The sequence below is a fragment of the Crocuta crocuta genome, unplaced genomic scaffold (assembly GCF_008692635.1).
Source record: "Crocuta crocuta isolate KB4526 unplaced genomic scaffold, BGI_CrCroc_1.0 scaffold96, whole genome shotgun sequence".
NCBI classification, from domain to species: Eukaryota; Metazoa; Chordata; class Mammalia; order Carnivora; family Hyaenidae; genus Crocuta; species Crocuta crocuta.
In genome coordinates, this window is record NW_027531522.1 from 1,831,813 (window position 1) to 1,854,681 (window position 22,869).

Consider the following 22,869-nt stretch of genomic DNA (forward strand, 5'->3'; position numbering starts at 1 on the left):
AGAGAGAGAGAGAGGGAGAGAGAGAGAATCCCAACCAGTCTCTGCACTATCAGCACAGAGCCTGATGCTGGGCTCAAATTCAAGAAATGGGAGATTATGACCTGAGCTGGAATCAAGAGTCAAACATTTAACAGATTGAGCCACCCAGGTGCCCTGATATGATCATTTTAAATGTTATGCACATATAAACTTCAGAATATATGAAGCAAAAATTGACTGAACTCAAAAGAAGAAATGAACAAATCCACAACTGTAGTCAGAGCTTTCAACACCTTTCGATAACTAATAGTATCAGAAAATACTACCAGTTTGACCTAATCAATAGTCATAGAACATTCCAGCCAGCATCGGCCAAGTACATTTCTTTTTGAGTGTGTATAGAACATGTACCATGGGGGCGCCTGGGTGGCTTAGTCGGTTAAGCGTCCGACTTTCGCTTAGGTCATGATCTCATGGTTCGTGGGTTCGGTCCTGCGTCGGGCTCTGTGCTGACTGCCAGCTCAGAGCCTGGAGCCTATTTCAGAGTCTGTATCTCCCTCTCTCTCTGACCCTCTCCTGCTCACGCTGTCTCTCTCTCTCTCTCTCTCTCTCTCTCTCCTAGAAATAAATAAAAATATTAAAAAAAAAGAACATGTACCATGATAGACCATACTTTGTGCCATCATGCAAATGTCAGAAAGTTTAAGAGGATTGAAATTGTACAAAATATATTCTCTAACCACAGTAGAAATTAATTAAAATTTGAAAGTTATCTGGAAATCCCCAAATATTTGGAAACCACATCTAAAGAAACTCTTAAGTCAAAGATATCAGAAAGGACTTAAAAAGGTGTTTTGAGCTGAATGAAAAAGAAAGTATAAGCACATCAAGATTTGTGGGATGCAGCTATAAAGCAGTGTTTATAGGGAATTCTACAGTTTTAAATACATCTATTAGAAAACTATTAATAAAATCAAATACCTAAACATGCACCTCATGAAACTAAAAAAAGAAAAGCAAATTAAACCCAGAGAATAAGGAGAAATAACAAAGTGTGGAAATTATTGAAATGGGAAATATATGAACGTTAGAGAAACTCAATGACAAGATCAATGAAATAAATAAACACCTCACCAAACTGATCAACAGAGTGAGAGAGAGAGAGAGAACACAATTCACCGATATCAGGAATGAGAGAGGAGATATCACCATTGATGCTACACACGTTCACATGATATTAAGGAAATACTATAATCTTTACACTGGCACCTCTCTCTCAGGGCAAAGTTTCCATCTAGGGTAGCTGATAGGGCTCAGATAATTACGTTTTATGTCTATCTCTGAATGAATATAGACTTATATAAATTTAAAATGCATATCATTTCTTAAACTGTAAATAACTTTTACTAGAAATACAAATGCTACAATTTTCTTTAATTATAGGTACATATCCATTTTTAAGCCATCTATTAAAGATAACATGCAAAAAAATAAAACTGCAATGAAGACTATGGGGCCACCAAAAGTTGAAGTACCTTCTCCAAAGAATTTCCTGAAGAAACATTCAAAGGAAAAAACTCTACCACCAAGTAGGTTTTATCACTCTTTTTAATATTAAAAGTGTTAATGGCAGGGTGCCTGGGTGGCTCAGTCAGTTAAGCAGCTGACTTTGCCTTAGGTTATGATTTCATGGTTTGTGAATTTGAGCCCCACATCCAGCTCCATGCTGACAATGTGGAGCCTGCTTGAGACTCTCTCTCTGCCCTTCCCCACTCATGCTTTCTCTCTCTCAAAATAAATAAACTTAAAAAAAATTGCTAACAGATAATTTAACTAGATTTATTTTACTGCCTATGAATATTAAATCTTCACAGGTTATTAGTTTACCTCATATTTAACAGAAACTGAGAGGCTAGGAGAAAGTAGAAGTAGAAAATGCAGTGGAAAAAGAAGGTGGAGAATGCTGAACTATCCCCCAAATAGCTTTTCTCTGTCATGGTGCAAGCATCTGAACAACACCTTGGACTATCTGATAAAGTCCCACTCCTAGCACCACATGCCTCACCATCCTAGTCCCTAGCCATGTGTCTTCAGGAACAAATAACGATTGTAAGAAGAGTCCTAAGCCCAAATGAGAAGATTGCCTTGCATCTAAACCCTGTCTGGTCTTCTCTGTAAGAGATGAGAATCACAACTGGTACCCTAGTTGAAGCAACTATCAGGCATGGGCTGTAACTCTCCCAGATCTCTAAGACCATTAGGACAGCAAACAAGTCAGGTGTAAAGGAGGCCCCTTCATGAATGAGTGATAGACAGAGCCAGCTTCACAGGCATTCACATAGGGAGGGCCACATGCTTAGAAGGTTGGTTTAATGCTCTGCTTTTGCCATCTTGAAATTCTTAATTTTTGATCAAGGTGCCCCCACGTTGTCATTTTGTACTAGGCCTTGCAAATTATGTAATTAATCATGATCATAGAGTATATAGATATTAGGAAGAAGGCTATCTGGAAAATGGGTGCATGCATGGAAGCAGCTTCTTTCCATCCTTGGTTTGTCTTTCCTGACATTTTAGGACAATATAAGAAGAGAGAGAAATTAGTCTCTCTCTTTTAAAAACTTAGCCTTTTTATGTCACCTGTGGCATCAAGGAAATAATTCAACATCTGAAGTCCAGCTAGGGTGGACCTTTTGACAAAAGTGGAACTCTTTCTCCCTCTGGCAATATTTTTTATCCCACAATCCTCTCTCATAACCCATGTGCCATGACAAAGAATGAGGACATTATCAGGAAAGAGGGTAAAACCACATCTAAAAATACAACACCCATGCATAAATTCATGTCTTCAAAAGTTTGTTCTGTGTCTTTTTCAAGGAGAGTCTTGATATTTTGTGACCCACATCTACTTGTGAACATTGGAAAATCTTAAGTGAAATTAGTTTATGTTAATGACATTACTTGGGTCCTCATGTATTCTCTGTAGGGTTAAGCACATTATACAATACACTACCAAACTATATAAATCCTAAATATCAAATCAGGGAAAAAGGGAAGAACTCTACCTCTCCCATTATAACAGGATAAAACACTGGGCGCCTGGGTGGCTGAGTCGGTTAAATGTCCAACTTCGGCTCAGGTCATGATCTTGCGGTTCATGGGTTCAAACCCCATGTCGGGCTCTGTGCTGAGAGCTAGCTCAGAGCCTGGAGCTTGTTTCCGATTCTGTCTCCCTCTCTCTCTGACCCTCCCCTGCTCACAATGTCTCTCTCTCTCAGAAATAAATAAAACATTAAAAAAATTTATAAGAGGACAAAACAAAAACAAAATTATATTTGCCTTATGAAAAATCAAGAAAGGTGGGGTGTTGCAAGAGTTGAATTCATTGAGTTAAAGGTAATATATATGCTAAGGCTACCGCTAGTCTCTTTTTAATATTCTGCCATTTCAAACACAGTAGTTTTGAAGACAGCAATTTGCTAGACACATGAAAACAGACACATGAACATTTCTCTCAAATTAGCTGATAGAACATCAGCTGTGTTGACATCGTCATTTTGACATAACCTTAAAAAACCAAACCATTTGGTTTTCAGGTTTATTATCATACCTACCGAACAATTGTGAAAAGATATCCTCGTCCCGTTTTCCAAGCCTCACCCCATTGCCAACACTTCCTACTCCTGGGGTGAGAGAAAAGATGATGTTTAGGAAGGTATAACATAAGGGAAAGACGGGCTGGCATTAGGCTCCATCCACTGGACAATCACAACCAACCAAATGTGGTCATTTGCTCTATTTACTCACCTAAGAATGAATTATCAGTCTTTCTGAACTGTTCTTCATGTTCTAAGAATTCAGTTTTACCTCTTATATACATTTCTAAGACTATAGATTCCTTTATAGTTATAAGAGTCATTTGCATGCACTTTCAATTCACAATTAAATTTGGCCCCTGAATATTTTCAATGTGAACATCTAGAGGAGAGATACCTCCAGGTTTTAGGCAAACATTAGGCAAATGTGATTTGGTTGGGTGTATCTGGCAGAAGGAAGCTATTTGGGTTGTAACAACAAGGCCTTATGCTCTGCTCTAGGCTTTCTAGGAACTCCAAATTCAATCTCTAACAATGCTCACAACATCTCAGGAATATGTTACCTAGGAAGATACTATTTTGGTAGATCAGAAACAGTAAAATATTTTCACATACAGTTCGAGCAAATATATACATTACATTCTACATACTAAATTTAATTTTTCAGGGTGCTTGGGTGGCTCAGTCGGTTAAGCGTCCAGCGTCAGCTCAGGTCATGATCTCACAGTTTGTGGGTTTGAGCCCTGCATTGGGCTCTGTGCTGACAGCTAGCTCAGAGCCTGGGGCCTGTCTTTGGATTCTGTGTCTACCTTTCTTTCTGTCCCTCATGCTGTCTCTCTCTCTCTCTCAAAAATAAATAAAATATTTAAAAAAAATTTTTAAGAAAATAAAAAAATAAATTTAATTATTCTTTCCCCTCTATAATGTAGAGGGGAAATTGTCTCTTTTGTTTCCTATTGTATCTGCATTTCCTAGAGCATTAGCTGGGAACATGGTATTTGCTCAACAAAAATATATTGCATGAATTCATGAATACATAGATTTTTCAAAAACTCCTTTATAATATCTCTGGGTGTATAGAACTAATATCAGAGGTATTAGTTTGCTGGTGCCGCCATAAGAAAGAATCACAGTCTGAGGCTTAAACAGAAATTTATTTGGTCACAATTCTGATGGCGAGAGTCCAAGATCAGGGTGGTGTCAGAGTTGGTTTCTTCTGAGGCTTCTGTTCTTGGCTTGCAGATGCCTGTCGTTTCCTTTTCTTTTTATATGGTCTTCCCTCTGTGTGTGTCTGGTCCAAATTTCTCCCACTTCTAAGGATGTCCGATCCACTCTAGAGTGACCTCATTTTAACTTAGGTAACTCTTTAAAACCCTCTGTCCAAATACAATCTGGGGTACTGGCATTAGGGCTTCAACATACGAATATTGGGAGGGACACAATTCAGCCCATCACAAGAGGTTAATCCAGTCCTTGGGCTTTTAATAATATCTCTTTTTCCTGCTAATACAAGTTACATAAACCCATAAAAAGTTCAAACAGTGCACAAATGAATAAAGTCAAAGTACCTAGTAATTGTGTGGGGTTAATATTTTGGTAAAGTTTTGTCAGGATGGCTGTTGCCTTCAGTTTTTGGAAATAAATTGTAATTATTTTACATTCTAGCATTCTGACAAGCCATTTTGATGTGGCTGTATCAAAATAGATGAGTTGGAATGATCAAATTGAAGAGGCCATGTAAAAATGGCCAGTTTCATCTGCTGCTAAGTGAAGAGAATGTGGTAGAGAGAAGATAAATTCTGGATAGTAATAATTTTAGGAAGTGAGATGCAATCAGGGAGGAGCAAATAGGAAAGTTCAGCCTGTAGGTAATTTTTGTGAAGCTGCGTGTTGAGTATATAGCTATTACATGATCTTCATACCTTATAATAACAAGAGTTCTGGGGCGGGGAGACAAACCCATACATTCTAGGACCACCATCAAGTTTGACTTATTGGTGATTTTTGCGATAACTTTCCCTTGAATAAGCAATTATTAGTAATATTGCTAGTACTCAGAAAACAGTTTTAATGTTTCTTTGAATTTTTTTTCAGTGGAAAAGCTGAACGTTTGTTGTTGACATATTTATAAGAAAATATTTTCACAATAGCTAGTAAAAATGTATTGGTTACCTAGCATATGATTTAGGAAGCTTATCTTCTTCCCTTAGATTTGTATACTGTTCTTCAGCATATTAATTGATTATGTTGCACTTAATATTTTGCATTTATGATTACTGATTTTTACCTGAAATATTTGAATATATTATTAATAAGGCTTTAATATCCTAGTGGTAAAATATCTAGATATTATAAATAGTATTGAATAGCAATGTTTATAATTTAATATTAACAAGGAAACGTTATATTTAACAGAAAAAAAATTTTATTGGAATGAGCCCAAAAAGCCTCCTGTGCCGCTGCGGACTGATATTCCAGTCATGGGAATACAGAGCGAAAAAAATTTTATAAACATAAATGCAGCCGACATCATTATGGGAGTGGCTAAGAAGCCTAAACCAATTTATGTTGACAAAAGAACTGGAGACAAGCATGATCTTGAGACTTCAGGACTCTTTCCAAAATACATCAATAAAAAGGTAGCCTTGTAATGTATTAATAAGACCTAAAATTCAAATAATTTAAGAATGGTGTTCATGGGGCGCCTGGGTGGCTCAGTCAGTTAAGCGTTCGACTTCAGCTCAGGTCATGATCTCACAGTTCCTGGGTTCGAGCCCTGCGGCGGGCTCTGTGCTGACAGCTAGCTCAGAGCCTGGAGCCTGTTTCAGATTCTCTCCCTCTCTCTCTGACCCTCCCCTGCTCATGCTCTCTCTCACTCTCCCTCTCTCTCAGAAATAAATAAAACATTAAAAAAAATTAAAAAACAAAAAAAAGAAGGGTGTTCATAAAGATCATCCATATTATCACAGTGTTCTCACTGGACAGATTACCTAGATTGCCAGTTCTCATTCCTCTGAAGTCTGTGCTTGATACAAATAATATGTGATGAAATTATGGAGAATTTTTGGAAAGAATAATACCATGTTGTCTAGTAGAGGAAAACTCTGGTTTGTTTCCCTTAATTTCAATTATTAATATATTTACCAATTAAAACAAACATTCTCTGAAAGATGTTCATTTTTAGTGAGGTAGAAATTTCATGAAAGCATAGTCATTACTATCAGTCATTACTAAGAAATAGCCTTTCAGAAAATCCTAAGGGGCACCGGAGTGGCTCAGTTGGCTAAGGATCTGACTCGATTTCAGCTCAGGTCATGATCTTACGGTTCATGAGCTCATGAACTCTCTTAGGATTCTTTTTTTCTCTTTCAGCCCCTCCCCTGCTTGCACTCTTTCTCTCACTCTCTTAAGGTAAGTAAATAAACTTAAAAAAAAAAAAAAGTGCTAAGATTTAGTCATTAGGCTGCAGGAGCTTGGTAGCAGAATGAGGAAAAATGAAGAGGAAAATAATTTTAGAGCCATCTCCCCTATCCATGTACAATTTCAACTTGAATGTGTCTGGAGTAAAGCAGACCTTGAAAGTACTGTACAATAATCTAGTCCTTTGAGGACCTTCCTCTCTGTCTAAAAAGGTGCTCATCATAGAGGCATCCAATTTCATTTGTGAAAATTATAGGAGCTTGATTTCATTTAAATATAGAATATCTTTAAAATTTGAAAAGATTACAAAAACACTTTATATAAAACCTATTTTACTTTGTATACTTACAGAGTACAAAATTGTTAACAACACACATAGGAAAATATGAGTGCAAAATCCTAAAGACTAGTAATACGTACTGAGTGGTGGCAAAAAAAGAAAGGAAGGACAGAAAGAAGAAAGGAAGGAGGAGGAAAAGTAGAAAAGAAATTGCAAATAGTGATGAAGAGGGGCTTGCATTGAGGTAGTCCGATGATCTACCCTGATAAACCCAATGCCTGTTCAAAACCGAAACAGAAACTTCCAGGCTGTTGTCAGAGCACATCACTTATTCTCTGAGAAACTCTGGTCACTCCATAAGCTACAAGTTTTGGAAGCCCTCAGCAGGTATCAAGGGGTTGGCAGCACACACCCATAAAGTTATCTCAGGCTTCTTTGAATACTTCCTCCTTCTGTGTCCTGGATGCTGCTAGAGCCCTTGCCCATAGGATGTGGAAATGCAGAAATTTCACTCCCCTGGCTGACTCTTTAAAGCAACTCCCAACCCATTATTTCTCCACAATGACCTAAAAGCCCTTCTCCTTTGCCAGTTATGCTACAATGCCCCCTCTGTGGCCCTCTTTCTGACTGCCTTCTGCCTCAGCTGTCCACTTCAATACATTTTCTGCCCTGAATGGAAAATTGAGAGTATTCCACATGGAGATAGAAAAATGTTAAGTTAATCTACCTGTGTTTGTTTACCAAGCCATGCAAACACTCTGCACTGATGGTGTTGCTGACCAAGCATTCAGGGCTCATGAAGGACTTCTCAACTTACTGTCCACTGATCAAAGCTAAGTTTTTAAAATCAATGAATGGTAAGTGAGATAGTAAGTCTTTTGAAGGGCAATGCTGTTCTTTTTTTTAAGTTTTGAGAGAGAGAGAAAGAGAGAGAGAGAGAGAGAGAGAGAATCCCAAACTGGCTCCACACTGCAGTGCAGAGCCCAACACAGGGCCCGAACTCACGAACCAGGAGAACCAGGAACCAGGTTGGAACCAGGTTTGGAACCAAGATGCTTAACCAAATGAGCCACCCAGGCGCTCTGGGCAATGCCATTTTTAAAAAAGTGGGTGAACATCATGTTCTAGGTTCAAATGCAGTATTATATGCCCATTGGTGCCATGAGAAACCATTTGTGAAAACAAACTGAGATATATACAGCAATACTAGTAAGACATGTTTCAAATTCTCCCTCTGCTACTTAGCTCTGTGACCTTTAAGAAGTCATTAGATTTATCCCAGGATTGTAGTGAAGGTTAAATGATATAAAATCTATCGAGCACTTGACGCAATATCTGACACCTAATAAAAGTTCAATAGAGAGTGGATACTATTATTTATATTAATAGTATGCATGAGCTGTCAGCAGCCCAGCACACGGGACCATTTCAGATCACTGAAGCTATTACCCGTTTGTGAGATAGCTCTTTTTCCTAAAACATCTTACATTACTCCCTTTATTAAACAGAATATACCCCAAATCGTTTTGTGATGACTCAGAATCATCATTATGAACATCAGAAACTGTACTGAGCTTTAACAAGGTGCTACCCTCAGTGTTTCTGTAAATGAATTGGACTGTTTACCACTGCACTAATTTACCAGAATGTAATGATCTTGAAATTTATTTGTGTAATGTTTTGGCACTTTCCAGAACACATTTATAGCTAGGATTTCTACCCCTTTTTTTTAGGCAGGATGGCTTAAGTTATGCTTTGGTGACGGATAACACCCAGTTTCAGTAGCTACAAACCAGCTAAGTGCTATTGTTTGCTTGTGCTCCATGTCCATTGCGCTTCTTGGTTTTAAAAGATGAGAATCAACAAGTTCCCAATGAGAAAAGAGGGAAAAAAATGAATTTTGTCAATTTGCCATGTTCTGAGCAAAGGCTTTAAATCAGTAACATTTCTTTTTCTCCCAATCATTACTTGATATGTATACATATGTAAGATTGCATGCAGGATATTGATTTTTTTTCTGGAAAACCCTTTTAAGGATTATGGCGTCATACCTGAGTATATATGTAAGCGAAATGAGGAAGTAAAGAAAGCCCAAGAAGAATATAATAATTATATCCAGGAAAACCTTAAGAAAGCAGCTATGAAGAGGCTATCTGATGAAGAAAGGGAAGCGGTTCTTCAGGTGAGTGTTCTGTAATTTGTATTCATGTATAACACTTTAGGACATCTCTGTTGCATGATTATTAAAGCCTGCACCTTGACTCTGAAATCAGAACACTCTCATTTGGTTATGGTGACACCTGTGTAACACAGTGACCCTTTGGCCAGAGCAAAAGTTCTAATGTAAGAATTACTGAATAATCTTTTGTTTCCGATTTTGTGAGCTGTTGTTTTTTCCTGCATTAGTTAGTGTTGTAAGGAAGCCCACCTTCTCCTTCAATGAACATGCATAAGTAAGGCAAAAACCATTTTTATTTTCATTCTCATGTCCCGGAATTTTTCAAAAATAATATCCATAAAATAGATATTTTTCACTAGATGGAGCTCTAGAATAATTGAAACTGCTCCCAGACCAACTTTTTTTTTCTTTCCTACAGGCCAAATGTCCAAACTTTAAAAGAACCAGGTCTGAGGTCTTAATATATTTTCCTTATTTTTGAATAAAATAGACATAAAGACATATGGCCTCATGTGTTTAATGCAAGACTTTTAACCGAAGCATTTAAAATATTGGGCGATGTGACAGGACTGCTCCATCATCATCTTAGGACAATATTTATTAAGCACCTAATTGTTCTCTTCTAAAGTCATGCTATCTCTTCTAAAGGTAAAAATAGTATTTTAGTCTTTGTTTTGTTATTTTTGAAAGATTCCTCCAAAGCCTTTTCTAATGACCTTTTAAAAACAGGAAAAAAAAAACCCATTTTGCCACATTAACTTCTGTTGAAACTGGATTTGTATGCTGTTATAAATTCTTAACATTTTATCAATGTCACAATCATTATTAAACATTTACTAAATTCCCACTTTGCATATAGTATCATGCTAAACCTCACAGATAATAAAAAGAGCATGAGATAAAATTCTACGATCGATAATGTTGTAATATAAAGAATAAGAGGTGATATGTATATACGTACATATGGAGATATGAGTGTGTGTGTGTGTGTGTGTGTGTGTGTGTGTGTAGAAATCATAAGTTTTATTAGGTTCCAAGACAGAATATCCACTGAAGTATGTAGGTACTTGTCTATCTGGGCCTTCAGTGGCACAGGAAGAGGGTGTTCCAGACAGAAGAAGTGGCCTAAGGGCAAGGACAGTGTCTCTTTGTTGACAGCAGTCCCCTGAGTGCCTAACCCTGTGCCCAGTATAAACACAGCTGTTTAACACAGGTGTGCTGGAAAGAAGAAAGGAAGAAGGTAGGCGCAAGAAGGCTGGCAGACAGGGAGGTGGGACTTTGCATGTCATCTTCAGAAAGACCTCTGGTTTTTGGTCCATTCTCTCTCTCTGTGTCTGTCTTCTTTTCTCTCTTTCTCTTTCTCTGTCTCCAACTCCATCTCTCTCTAGTTTGGGTTCTACTATTTTTAGAAAGTACATGCTGTTGTGAAAGCCAGGTTTTTATCTCTAACTGATGATGAAAAATAGGAAAAGACACCAATGGATAGATCATCCAGACAGAAAATCAATAAGAAAACCTCAGCTTCAAACAACACTTATTAGACCAGATGGACTTAACAGATATATACAGAATGTTCCTTCCAAAAGAACCTGAATATACATTCTTCTCAAGTGCACAAGGAACATTTTCCAAAGTAGACCATATTGTAAGCCATAAAACAAGTTTAAATTTAAGAAGATTGAAATCATATCAAGCATCTTTTCCAACCACAGTGGTATAAAAGTAGAATCAATTACAAGAGGAAAACTAGAAAAATAACACACATATGGAGACTGAACAATATGCTAATGAACAACTAATGGATCAATGAAGAAATCAAAGAAATTTAAAAAATACTTTCAGACAAATGAAAATAGAAATACAACTAAAATACATGGGAGGGCAGTCGAAGAGGGAATTTTATAACAATACAAATCTCAAATAAGCCATCGAACTTTATACCTAAGCTAGAAAAAGAAGAACAAACTAAGCTCAGAGTTTTAGAAGGAAGGAAATAATAAAGATCAGAGTAGAAATAAATGAAATAGAAACTTAAAAGACAGAAAAGATCAATGAAACTAAGAACTGGCTCTCCAACAAGATAAACTCTATTAAACTTTAGCTAGACTCACTAAGAAAAAAAGAGAGGCCTTAAATAAATAAAATCAGAAATGAAAAAGTTACAACTAATGCCACAGAAATACAAATGATCATAAAAGACTACTATGAACAGTTCTATGCCAACATTTTGACCAACCTAGAAGAAATGGATAAATTCCTAGAAGTATACAATCTTTAAAGACTGAAGTATGAAGAAGTAGACAATCTGCATAGACCAAGTACTAGTAAGTAGATTTAATCAGTAATCAGAAAACTCTCAACAAATAAAAGTCCAGGGCTAGATGGCTTCAGTGATGAATTCTACCAAACTTTCAGAGATTTAACATCTATCCTCCTCAAATTCTTCCAAAACACCAGAGATGAAGGAATGCTTCCACACTCCTTTTAAAAGGCCAGCATTACCCTGATACCAAAATGAGACAAGAATGCCACACATAGTCACCAATCATAGAACAATATCCCTGTTGAACATAGATGCAAGAAACCTCAACAAAATATTAGCAAACCAATGTCAATAATACATAAAAAGTATCATTTACCATGATCAAGTGAGATTTATTCCAGGGATGAAAAGGTGGTTCAATACCTGCAAATCAATCAATATGATATAACATATTAATAAAATGAAGAATAAAAACCATATGATTATCTCAATAGATGCAGAAAAAGTATTTGACAAAATTCAACATCAATTTAATGATAAAAATTCTCTATGAAGTAGGTATAGATGGATTGTATTTCAGTATAACAAAGGCCATGTATGACGAGACCACATGCTGAACAGTGAAAAACTGAGAACTTTTCCTTTAGGGTCAAGAACAAGACAAGGATGCTCACTCTCACCACTTTCATTCAACAGAGTACTGGAAGTCCTTGACAGAGCAATTAGGCAGGGAAAAGAAAAAAAACTATCCAAACTGGAAAAGAAATAAAACTCACTAATTGTGGATGATATGATTTTATGTATAAAGACTCCACCAAAAAAATCTGTTGGAAGTAATAAATGAATTTAGTAAATTTGCCTGGCACAAAATCAATACACAAAAATCTGTTGTGTTTTTATACACAACAACAAATTTTCAGAAACAGAAATTAAGAAAATAATTTCATTTACAATCACAACAAAAAGACTAAAATACCTAGGTATAAATTTAACCAAGAAAATGAAAGATCTCTGCACTGAGAACTTGTAAGACATGAAAGAAATTGAAGAAGACAAAATAAATTGAAAGATACTTCATGCTCATGGATTGAAAGAATTAATGTTGCTAAAATGTCTATATTACTCAAAGCAATCTAGAGATGCAATTCAGTCCCTATCAAAATTTCAATGGCATTTTTCACAGAAATGGAACAAACAATCCTAAAACTTGTGTAGGGCTACAAAAGATCCCAAATGGCCAAAGCGAACTGGAGAAATAGGAACAAAGTGGGAAGCATCACACTCCCTGATTTCAAATCATATTACTAAGATAAAGTAATTAAAATCACTAAGAGATAGTAATTAAAATTACTAAGATATAGTAATTAACAAATAGTATGGTCCTGGCATAAAAGTAGATACATAGATCAATGGAACAGAATAGAGAACCCAGAAATAAACCATGCACATATGGTCAGTTTATGACAAAGGAGGCAAGGATATAAAATGAAAAAAAGGACAATCTCTTTGAAAAGAGTGTCGGGAAAACTGGACAGCCACATGCAAAGGAATGAAACTGGACTATTATCTTTCCCCATATACAGAAATTAGCTCAACATCAATTAAAGATTTGAACATAAGACCTGAAGCCATAAAACTAGAAGAAAACGTAGGTGGTAAGCTCCTTGATATGTCTTGACAATGATTTTTTTGGATCTGACTCTAAAGGCAAGGTCAACTGAATCAAAAATGAGCCACTGGGACTACATCAAACTAGAAAGCTTCTGCACAGGGAAGGAAATCATTAACAAAATGAAAAGGCAACCTCCTGAATGGGAGAAGATATTTGCAAATTATGTGTCTGATAAGAAGTTAATATCCAGAATATATAAAGAACTCATACAATTCAACAACAGCAACAGCTACAAAAACAACGAAAATCCAAACAATTCAATTAAAAAATGGGCAGAGGATCTGAATAGATATTTTCCCAAAGACATGCAAATGGCCAACTGGTACATGAAAAGATGCCCAATATCACTAATCATCAGCGAAATGCAAATTAAAAAACACAACTAAATATTGCCTCACATCTGTCAGAATAGCTATTATCAAAAAGACAATAAAAAGTAATGATGATGATGTAGGAAAAGGGAAACCTCATGCCTTCTTGGTGGGAATGTAAACTGGTGCCATTAATATAGAAAACATTATGGAGGTTATTCAAGATTTAAAAACGGACCACCGAAGAATCTAGTGATTCCACTTCTGGGTATTTATCCAAAGGAACTGGAAACAGTAATTTGAAAAGATATATTCCCCCCTCCATGTTCACTGCAGTATTATTTACAATAGCCAAGATACAGAAGCAATCTAATTGCCTGTGTGTGTGTGTGTGTGTGTGTGTGTGTGTGTGTGTGTGTGTTATGCTAAGTGAAATGAATCACACACAAAAAAGACATACTATACAATTTCACTTACATGTGGAATCTAAAAAACAAAACAAAACAAAACAAAACCCATAAGAGTGGTGGTTGCCAGGGGGGAATGAGGTTGGGAGTGGGTGAGCTGAGTGAAGGGAATTAAGAGATACAAACATCTATTTATAAAATAAATAAGTCTGGGGGTGTAATGTACAGAGTGGTGACTATAGTCAGTAATACTGTATAACACATTTGAAAGACTATAGTCAGTAATACTGTATAAGACATTTGTAAGTAATGCTGTATAACACATCTTAAAAGTCTTCAGCACAAGAAAAACATATTTCATAACTTTGTACAGTGACAGGGTAGCTCGACTCATATAGTTGCATGTTCTTGAGTAGGCCACATTCTGCTCATGCTTCATAAAATAATAGCCTCATTATACCTGGAAGGAGTCATCTAGTCTAATGAGTCCACACTTCTCATTTTACAGATGAGGATATTGAATGCAAATATATTGAGTTTTGTTTTCTATTCATGCGTTTGAACACCTACCATGTTCCAGGCCCTGTACCCAGCCCAGGGGATACTATTGTGAGCAAGACAAATGCAGTCTTCACTGACAGTGAACTTAGAGTTTGGTTTACATTTGCCCTTGGTCACAAAATTATCAGGTAGCTAAAAAGGGACTAAAACCTATGTCGCCCAGTTCACGGGCCAGTGTTTCCCCACTGCGTCATACACACGTGCATAGGAAGTAACAAAAGGAAGCTCTGTCAGTCGGAGATCCAACAGGAAATACAAGGCATCATCAGCCAGGATTCTGAAGGGAATTTATGAAGGAACTATTTACAGAAGTAAAGCAGGGCTAAGGGAGCCAACAAAAAACACTGCAGCATCCCAGGACTGAGGACGGTGGGATCCATCACCACCCTAGGCTTGCATGGCAGAGGCAAGAACGTGTTACCAGAGCCTGATGAGGTCTGGAGCCTGGAAGAGGGCCCAGCTAGCAGGATTGCAATTACAGACAGATGAGCCAGAACTAGCGTCCAGGTAAGGTCAAGGGAAAGGAAGGAGAAATGCCCCAGCCTCTCTCTCCTTCCTCCAGTGCTGAACCCAGAGGCTGGAGGGCAGAAGAGCTGGCAATGTTGTGGGGAGCCAGCCCACAGGCATCAACCCTGACTGCCACCCCACAATACCACGGCCCCAGTCACAGAACAGGACCAGAAGGTGAAGAATGAATGGGGGTGTCATGGGTACAAAGAAGCATGGAACTGAAGGCACTTCTCATTTATTTTATGACTGCTTCTTCCTACTTGAAGTTTTCCCCAATGTAACAATAAAAAAATAAATGGAAGAAAGAAAAATTAATTTTAAAAATCACTATTGCTGCAGTGAATAAAAGATGTTTGAGATGAAGTGACAAAAGTAAGTCTTAAAAACAGCTAAGGGGTTATTTCAATGTAATATGAACTATTAGTTACATCTAGTTCCCATCTCTGCCTGTTGACTTTGATCCAAACATTTTTGTACACACTGGAAGATAAAGCAAACTATCCTTTAAAAGATAAAGGCTACAGAGAAAAAGTGTAGCTGCTGTGACCACAAGTAATGTGGAAATATCACTCAAGTAGCTATGAAAAACCTTTGATATTTGAAAGTGCATAAATGCATGGACTTCCTCTCTGCAGTAGGCACCCCTACTGTGGAGCACTGTGGAAACATATTTTTCATTTCATAATAAAAGACTATGAAAAAAGAATCCTGAGGACATCTTTTTGGAATACATCTCATCCGCTATTAAGGACTATGTTAACCCATCCCCCTCTTTTTAAAATTTAACCTGGATATCTTCCCTCTGTCTTTTCTTTAAACTCTTTTATCTAGACTCACTCAATAAGGGTTCAAAATCGGTTGCCCTTTCCCCCAGCCAACTTATTCTATACAGTGTGCCCTTTCCCATCATCATTTTAACCTAAGCAGAGAAATAAGCCATTGGAATTTTATTATCCCCCAGAAGTTTCTACATGATTAAATTTGTACTATGAGGACTTATTATGAAGGTGTTATTATATAAGACAGTTCTAATCTTTTCCTAAGTCTAAATATATAACTGTGGATTTCAAGGACCTTATTTTCAAGACAATATTTAAAAATTTTTTTTCAGTTTGACTGTTTTTGTGTAAATAAAGTGATTTCTATATCAATAGTGAATAATAGTGTTAGTTTTTCAAATTTCAGAGCATGAATTCGATTAGAGATTTCGGCCCATTTTGGTTTTTTAAAAAATTTTTAATGTTTTATTTATTTCTGAGGAGAGAGAGAGAGAGAAGGGGAGGGTAAGAGAGAGAGGGAGATACAGAATCTGAAACAGGCTCCAGGCTCTGAAGTGGCAGTCAGCACAGAGCCCAATGTGGGGCTTAAACCCACAAACCGTGAGATCATGTCCCAAGCCAAGGTCGGATGCTTGACCGACCAAGCCACCCAGGCGCCCCTCGGCCCATTTTGTCAATGAGATCTCTAGTGCACTGTGATAAGGGACTATGCAGAGATGAAATAACCTTTATTGTTCCTAAAAGTTCCCTAATTTTGAATTCATAGAGTACGGAGAATATAAAACATTAACTACATTATTGAATTAGCATGCGTGTTACATTTAATGGCATCTCAGCCATTTCTAGTATACATTATGGAAAGTATAGAGCCTTTGACTATATGGAGAATTCTTTATAATATATTGAAAAAATACATAAAAGATCATCTCTTGTTAAACTGGGTTTTGGCATTTGTGCAATTCCATTTAGTCAAATATAAGCGAACAGGCCATGCAAATTCAAATCCAGTCTTTTCATCAATGGGGGTAATGGTTTAAAAATAAAATTTAAAGAAAAAAACCTACAATTTTTACGATAAACAATTTCCTATTCAAAAATATGTTTTGCCTGGTGGGGAGGCAGGGGTGATATCACTTTTAAACTGTTTTTACCAAAACATTTGCTATGAGCTTAGTTTCATACTACTTGTAACTCTGCACATTCATATTTGATGATAAAAACAAGTACAGTAACATTAAAAGCAGAGCAAATAAATACTCCCTCTGGGAATTGAACACACAGTCGAGGACAGGACTTGGACACTGTACAATATTTTTTGTTAATGTAGCCAAGTACTTGATAAATACATATCATTCTGTAAAGTTATCTTCCTCTGTTTTCTTTACCAGTTTGCAGTTCTCTTCATATATATGTGTATATATATATATGTATATATATACACATATATATATACATAACCATTTACATTATTTTTGCAGCTACTTTAATATTTATGGTTTTCTTTACATTTGCAGGGGCTGAAGAAGAACTGGGAAGAGGTACATAAGGAGTTCCAGTCCCTCTCCGTGTTCATTGACTCCATACCAAAGAAGATCCACAAGCAGAAGCTAGAAGAAGAAATGAAACAGCTGGAGCATGACATCGATGTCATTGAAAAGCACAAAATTATTTACATTGCCAATAAGTAATAACAGATTTCTAAAATAGAGTCATTTTAACAGAGGAAAAAAGAAACTTGGAAAACATAAACATGAAATTTTGCTTTTCAAAGAGGAAAATATTGTGAAAGAGAATAAAAATAGTTTTTACCAAAATGCTTAGGCAATGTTTAAAGATTAATTGAATTATTCTACTTACATGAGGGAAAATTCTGTTTCACCCGAGTTAGGTTTCCTACACATGAAATTTGATGTTGCGTGTTCCAACCTGTAGTATAATCCATTATTATTATGTACTTGTTTCACATAAATATTAATTTCTGGGTCCCGAAGAATAAAACCAGCACTAGGAGCTTCAGATTTTTTCTACACTGCATGATACAAAGAACACAAGATTAAAAACTTAAGTATTTTGAATTGGAAATAGTGGCATAGCTTTCTTGCTACCCCAGTGTTCTCTGCATATTTCAGAACCGCCCACATTTAACAGCATATATTCTCTGATAACCTACGTCATTTGCCAACCATTCCCAACTGCAAATATTTTCAATGTCCATAAAATCAAGAAGACAATTTACAAAATGCATCACTGAGGATAATCAAAGAGAATAGCTTTCTTCCAAGCATACCAACTTTTAAAAACCTTGCTATTCACTATACGTGCTTTATTCCATAATTCACTGTATGTGTTTCACTGAGACAGGATGTTGCTTTTTCTTTTTGGTCCTAGGTATCTATTTTGTGAATTCTAAAGTTTCTATTTGTAAGATTAATTTATTAAGCAATAAGTTTATGTGATTAGAGCTGTCTTCAGCCCAAAGTAAGGCTATAAGGAAAGTATAAAAGGAAAAGATTTTTTTTATGAAACTTTAAATTAGAGAAAATCAGTAATACATATGAAATAGAAAACATTAGAGAATAACAACATCTGCTTCTTACACTGATTTTAATCTTATGGAAAATAGGAAAAAAAAAACTTTTTAAGCCTTTTCCCAAACAGAATTTGAGAGCATTGCACAAAAGTTTACTTTAAATAAAAATGGTTATACACAAATGTTTTTGGAAACTCACTTTAGACTTTTTTCATATCTTTTTATGAACATCATTTCTTTATATCTTTATTACCTTCGAGCAGATATAAAATTAAGGATAGTGATTAGCCAGAATGGGTGATTGCTACTTAGGGTAAGCTAACAGCTAGAACAGTAAACCCCAAGTAACAAAATAGAAACTAATTTCTTGCTCACATAACTGTACTGTGCTGTGAAGAAATGAGCAGAAACTCTTTTGCACGCAGTTGTTCAAGGACACAGACTTAAGGAGTGAGTGGGCTCTGTTCTAGCCAGAGTTGTGGGTTTCATGTACAAGCCAAGCCCAGAAAAGCTACACACCATTTCTGTTGCATTTCCTGAGTCAGTTACACTAATTGCACCAACTACCTCCAAATCTTATTTGTCTGATAAAAATTTCTCATTTACGTTATTGTCCTATGTGAACAAGACAGAATTGTCCGCTGTTTTCACACAGTCACTCAGGGACTCAAGTCTCCTATTGTCTAGTGGCTCTGCTGGGTACAGCCACCCTTCTCTGCAACATGTAGGGATAAGATGTTTAGGTTAGTATTTTACTTGTGAGATGATTCCTACACACACTATGTTTTAAATAATTCAAATTCAGTAGCGTCGCAAAAAAAAATTCTAATTATTTCAACCTTATGGTGGTTATGTTCTGGGGCCATGATTGAGAGTTGCTTTAAATGATATCTTTGTGGCTTTAATGGACGGTTTTTCTCTTGATTTCTGTAAATTTCTACTAAAGAATACAGACTTTTCTCCATGGCCCCCCATGTTGTGCTAGATTGACTTTGTTGCCTTTCTCACTCACAGGCTTCCTAGGGAAAGCTTCCTGTCCATTGTTCCTGAGACAGTATCCTAAACCATCCTACCACGGGATCGCAACCTTGAAAAGCTCCAGTGCAAGCTTCCCATGTCCACATACATCCATATCCAAACTCACACACACACACACACACACACACACACACACACACACACACACACACCTGGATCATCCTACCAGGCAAGGAAGACAGACACCTGACTCAGGCGATTGGTCAGTTACTGATCAGATTCTCTTTGTTGAGAACATGAATCCTGTGAGACCACAGGCATTTGGGAGAAGGCACTTGAGCCTAAAAGGTCAAACCTCATGCCTGCAGCTAGTTTGACTTGGTTTCTATTCCTATGCAAAAGAGCTCTGAGTTGCATAAAGATCTGGTCTGGCTCCTTGACTGTGATCTCTTCAGCTTGGTGCCCTAAAATGCTACCCCCGCCCCACTGGGACAGACGTTCCTATAGTACTGAAGTATAGTAACCTCCCAAATTTTTCACAGTGTTTTCCTCTGCCCTTTTCTGCCTCCTCCTGCATGTCTGCCTGGAAAATCTCTGCTCTTCAAGAGTTGGATCACATTACATCTCCGTGACATCCCTTTTTGATCCCTCAGATTCTGTCCTCCCATTCTAGCATCGCTCATATCGTATTGTACGCATGTGGTTATCTGCTGTTTCCCCCAGAACGGCAGACTTCTGGGGGAGAAGGGCCTGTATCTCATCATCTGCATTCCTTAGAATCTACATAATAACTGGTAGATAGAAAGTGCTCAAAAAAAATCTTTGCTGAATAAATTAATGATACCCAAGCATATATTGTAATGACCCTTTGGTATTGTTCATTATCATGACATAAATCAGACTTAGAAGATAGGGAATTTGGCTGCTAAACAGAGCAGTTAATACCACAGCAACTAGCTGCACGGTCAAGTCATGAGAAGGCAGTTTCATGTAGTGCTTATGAACTCAAGCGTTGGAGTTGGGTGGACTCAGGGTCACATCCCAGCTCAGCACTTACTAACTGTGCTACAAAATCTTTTTAAGATATGTTTTCCTGAGGCGCCTGGGTGGCTCAGAGAGTTGAGCGCCCAACTCTTGATCTCAGCTCAGGTCATGATCTCATGGTTTATGAGATGGAGCCCTCCATTAGGCTTTGCACTGACAACGCAGAGCCTGCTTGGGATTCTCTCTCTCCTTCTCTCTCTTACCCTCCCCCCTTCTCTCTCAAAATAAAGAAATGGACTTAAACAAAAAGATATGTGTTCCTAATGTATAAGATGGGGTCGATAACCCATAGCCATGCTTTGTGGAGTTGTGATGAGAACAGAATGAAACAATGTGTATAATAGCATAGTCCCTGGCATGTAGAAGGCCAATACATTTATTGCAAAGATATATGATTAAAGTTCCCTCAATTTTGTAGTACTTTTGTCCAATTGGTTCTAGGTCCGTTAGCATTTCCCAAGCTTATAAAATCCAGTTTCAGGGAAGCACCTGACTGAATAGTTCAGAAGTCCTAGCCTGGAATTAGCCTAGTCTGGCTAATGTCTTTAGTGGCACATGCAGATGATAACTGTATTTGGAAACTGCTATCTTTAATAACTGGCAAAAATTTGGCAATACTTCCTGAATTACTCAGCACAGATATTCCCCCTCAAAAAGATAAGCTTAAATCAGTAATGCTGCCAAGCATCACTAAGGAAAAAGGTTTGCAAGGCTATCTCTAACAAAGCCTCATGGGTGATATTTATTAGTGAATTAGTGTGGCCCAGGGCCTAACCCCAACTATGAGGGCCCACAGGTTCACTGTTCTCAGGACCTCAGAGACTGATGCACATGAAAGGTACACAAATCTGAGTTGTCATCTGAACATCAATATTTTTATTGTGATCAAACACATAACAAAATTCACAATTTTAACCATTTTATGTGTACAGTTCAGTTGTATTAAGTACATTCAATATGTTGTACAACCATCAACAGCTTCCTTCTCCATAAATATTTTCATCTTATGAAGCAAACTCTATACCCATTAAACAAGAACTCCCCATTCGGCCTTCCCCCCCGCCCCCACCCCAACAACTGACATTCTACTTTATGTCTCTATGACACTTAAAAATAGACTGAAGAATTACTAGAAGTTGGGAGAGGTGGAGAAGAGAAAGGTTGTAGGAGGAAAAGAATTCCAAGCAGAGAGAATAAAATGTATAAAGAATCTGGGGCAGGAAACCCTCAACCCTTAGGAGGAAAGAAGCCACTGGGGCTGAAGCATACAGAGAAAAGAGAAAGGTTCAAGCTGAAGATGAAGAGGAAAGTGATGGGCATTAATGTGTTATAAGCAGGGAGGTGGCATGATCCAATCTATTTTTAAATGATCACTTGCTACATGGATTAAAGTAGAATGAATGAATGCATGAATGAATGGATGAATGAATGAATGAATGAATGAAAGTGGAGAGATTAGGAGATTATCCTAATCCTACAGGTAAAAAATATAGTGGTATAAAACCAGTACTGTGGTAGTAAAGACAAAACGTAGCTGCTGGCTTCAAAGAAATAGATAAAAAAATAAAAATATAACTTGGTGATGGATTAAAAGGAGAGAAAGAGGGAGATTTCAAGGATGACCACCAAATTTATGGTTTTAGCAGCCATTTCCCTTGAGCTGGGGAAATGTATAGGTGGACCAGATTGGGGAGGATAGGTAAAGAGATCAAGAATACAATTTTAGACGACCTGTATTTATGACAATCTTGTGACTTCTGATTAGAGATGGATAAATGATGACAGTGATGATGATGATAGAATTTTACACATGTGTTTATGACAATCCTGTGACATCTCGCTGGAGATAGATGATACAGAAAGATAGGTATGTAGATAGATGATTGATAGCTAGCTAGCTAGCTAGGATCAAGAATACAATTTTAGACGACCTGTATTTATGACAATCTTGTGACTTCTGATTAGAGTCAGAAAATAGATCTGGAACAGAACTATAAATCTGGGAATTCATCAGCATGAATGAAATCACCATGGGACAAAGTATTGAGTGAGCAGACAATGACATGTCAGTGACTCTACCATGTAGAAGATAGATGGCAGAGCAGGAAGGAGCAAGTAGATGAGAGAATGAGTGGCCTGAGAGATAAGGAGAAAACCAAGAAGCCAAGAAAATACAAAAAAGGAGTACCCTATTCCTAAGGGAGAGCCTTGACAATGGGAATGAAATTCTCAACACCCCAGCCGAGAGGTTTCCCTCTCCCCTTCTCTGAGCAGGATACTGGTCAACTCCTACACTGGCTCGCTCCCCTGCTCCTGTTTTATATTTGCAGCTCAAGCTCTTATGCTGAAATTCTTTTATCTCT

At 37.2% G+C, this 22,869-nt stretch overlaps 1 protein-coding gene across 2 annotated transcripts in view; it reads left to right on the top strand.

Annotated features, from left to right (window-relative positions):
• The window catches only part of ENKUR (enkurin, TRPC channel interacting protein), a 26,293-nt gene extending 8,525 nt beyond the window's left edge, over nt 1–17,768 (top strand). For both annotated transcript variants that reach the window (XM_077772444.1, XM_077772443.1), the window contains exons 2-5: nt 1,423–1,568; nt 5,988–6,211; nt 9,308–9,454; nt 17,469–17,768. In XM_077772444.1, the coding sequence (XP_077628570.1) occupies nt 1,460–1,568; nt 5,988–6,211; nt 9,308–9,454; nt 17,469–17,642 (654 nt within the window). In that variant the 5' untranslated portion in view covers nt 1,423–1,459 and the 3' untranslated portion in view covers nt 17,643–17,768. The remainder of the gene's footprint in view (nt 1–1,422; nt 1,569–5,987; nt 6,212–9,307; nt 9,455–17,468) is intronic.
• The last annotated feature ends 5,101 nt before the right edge of the window (nt 17,769–22,869 follow it).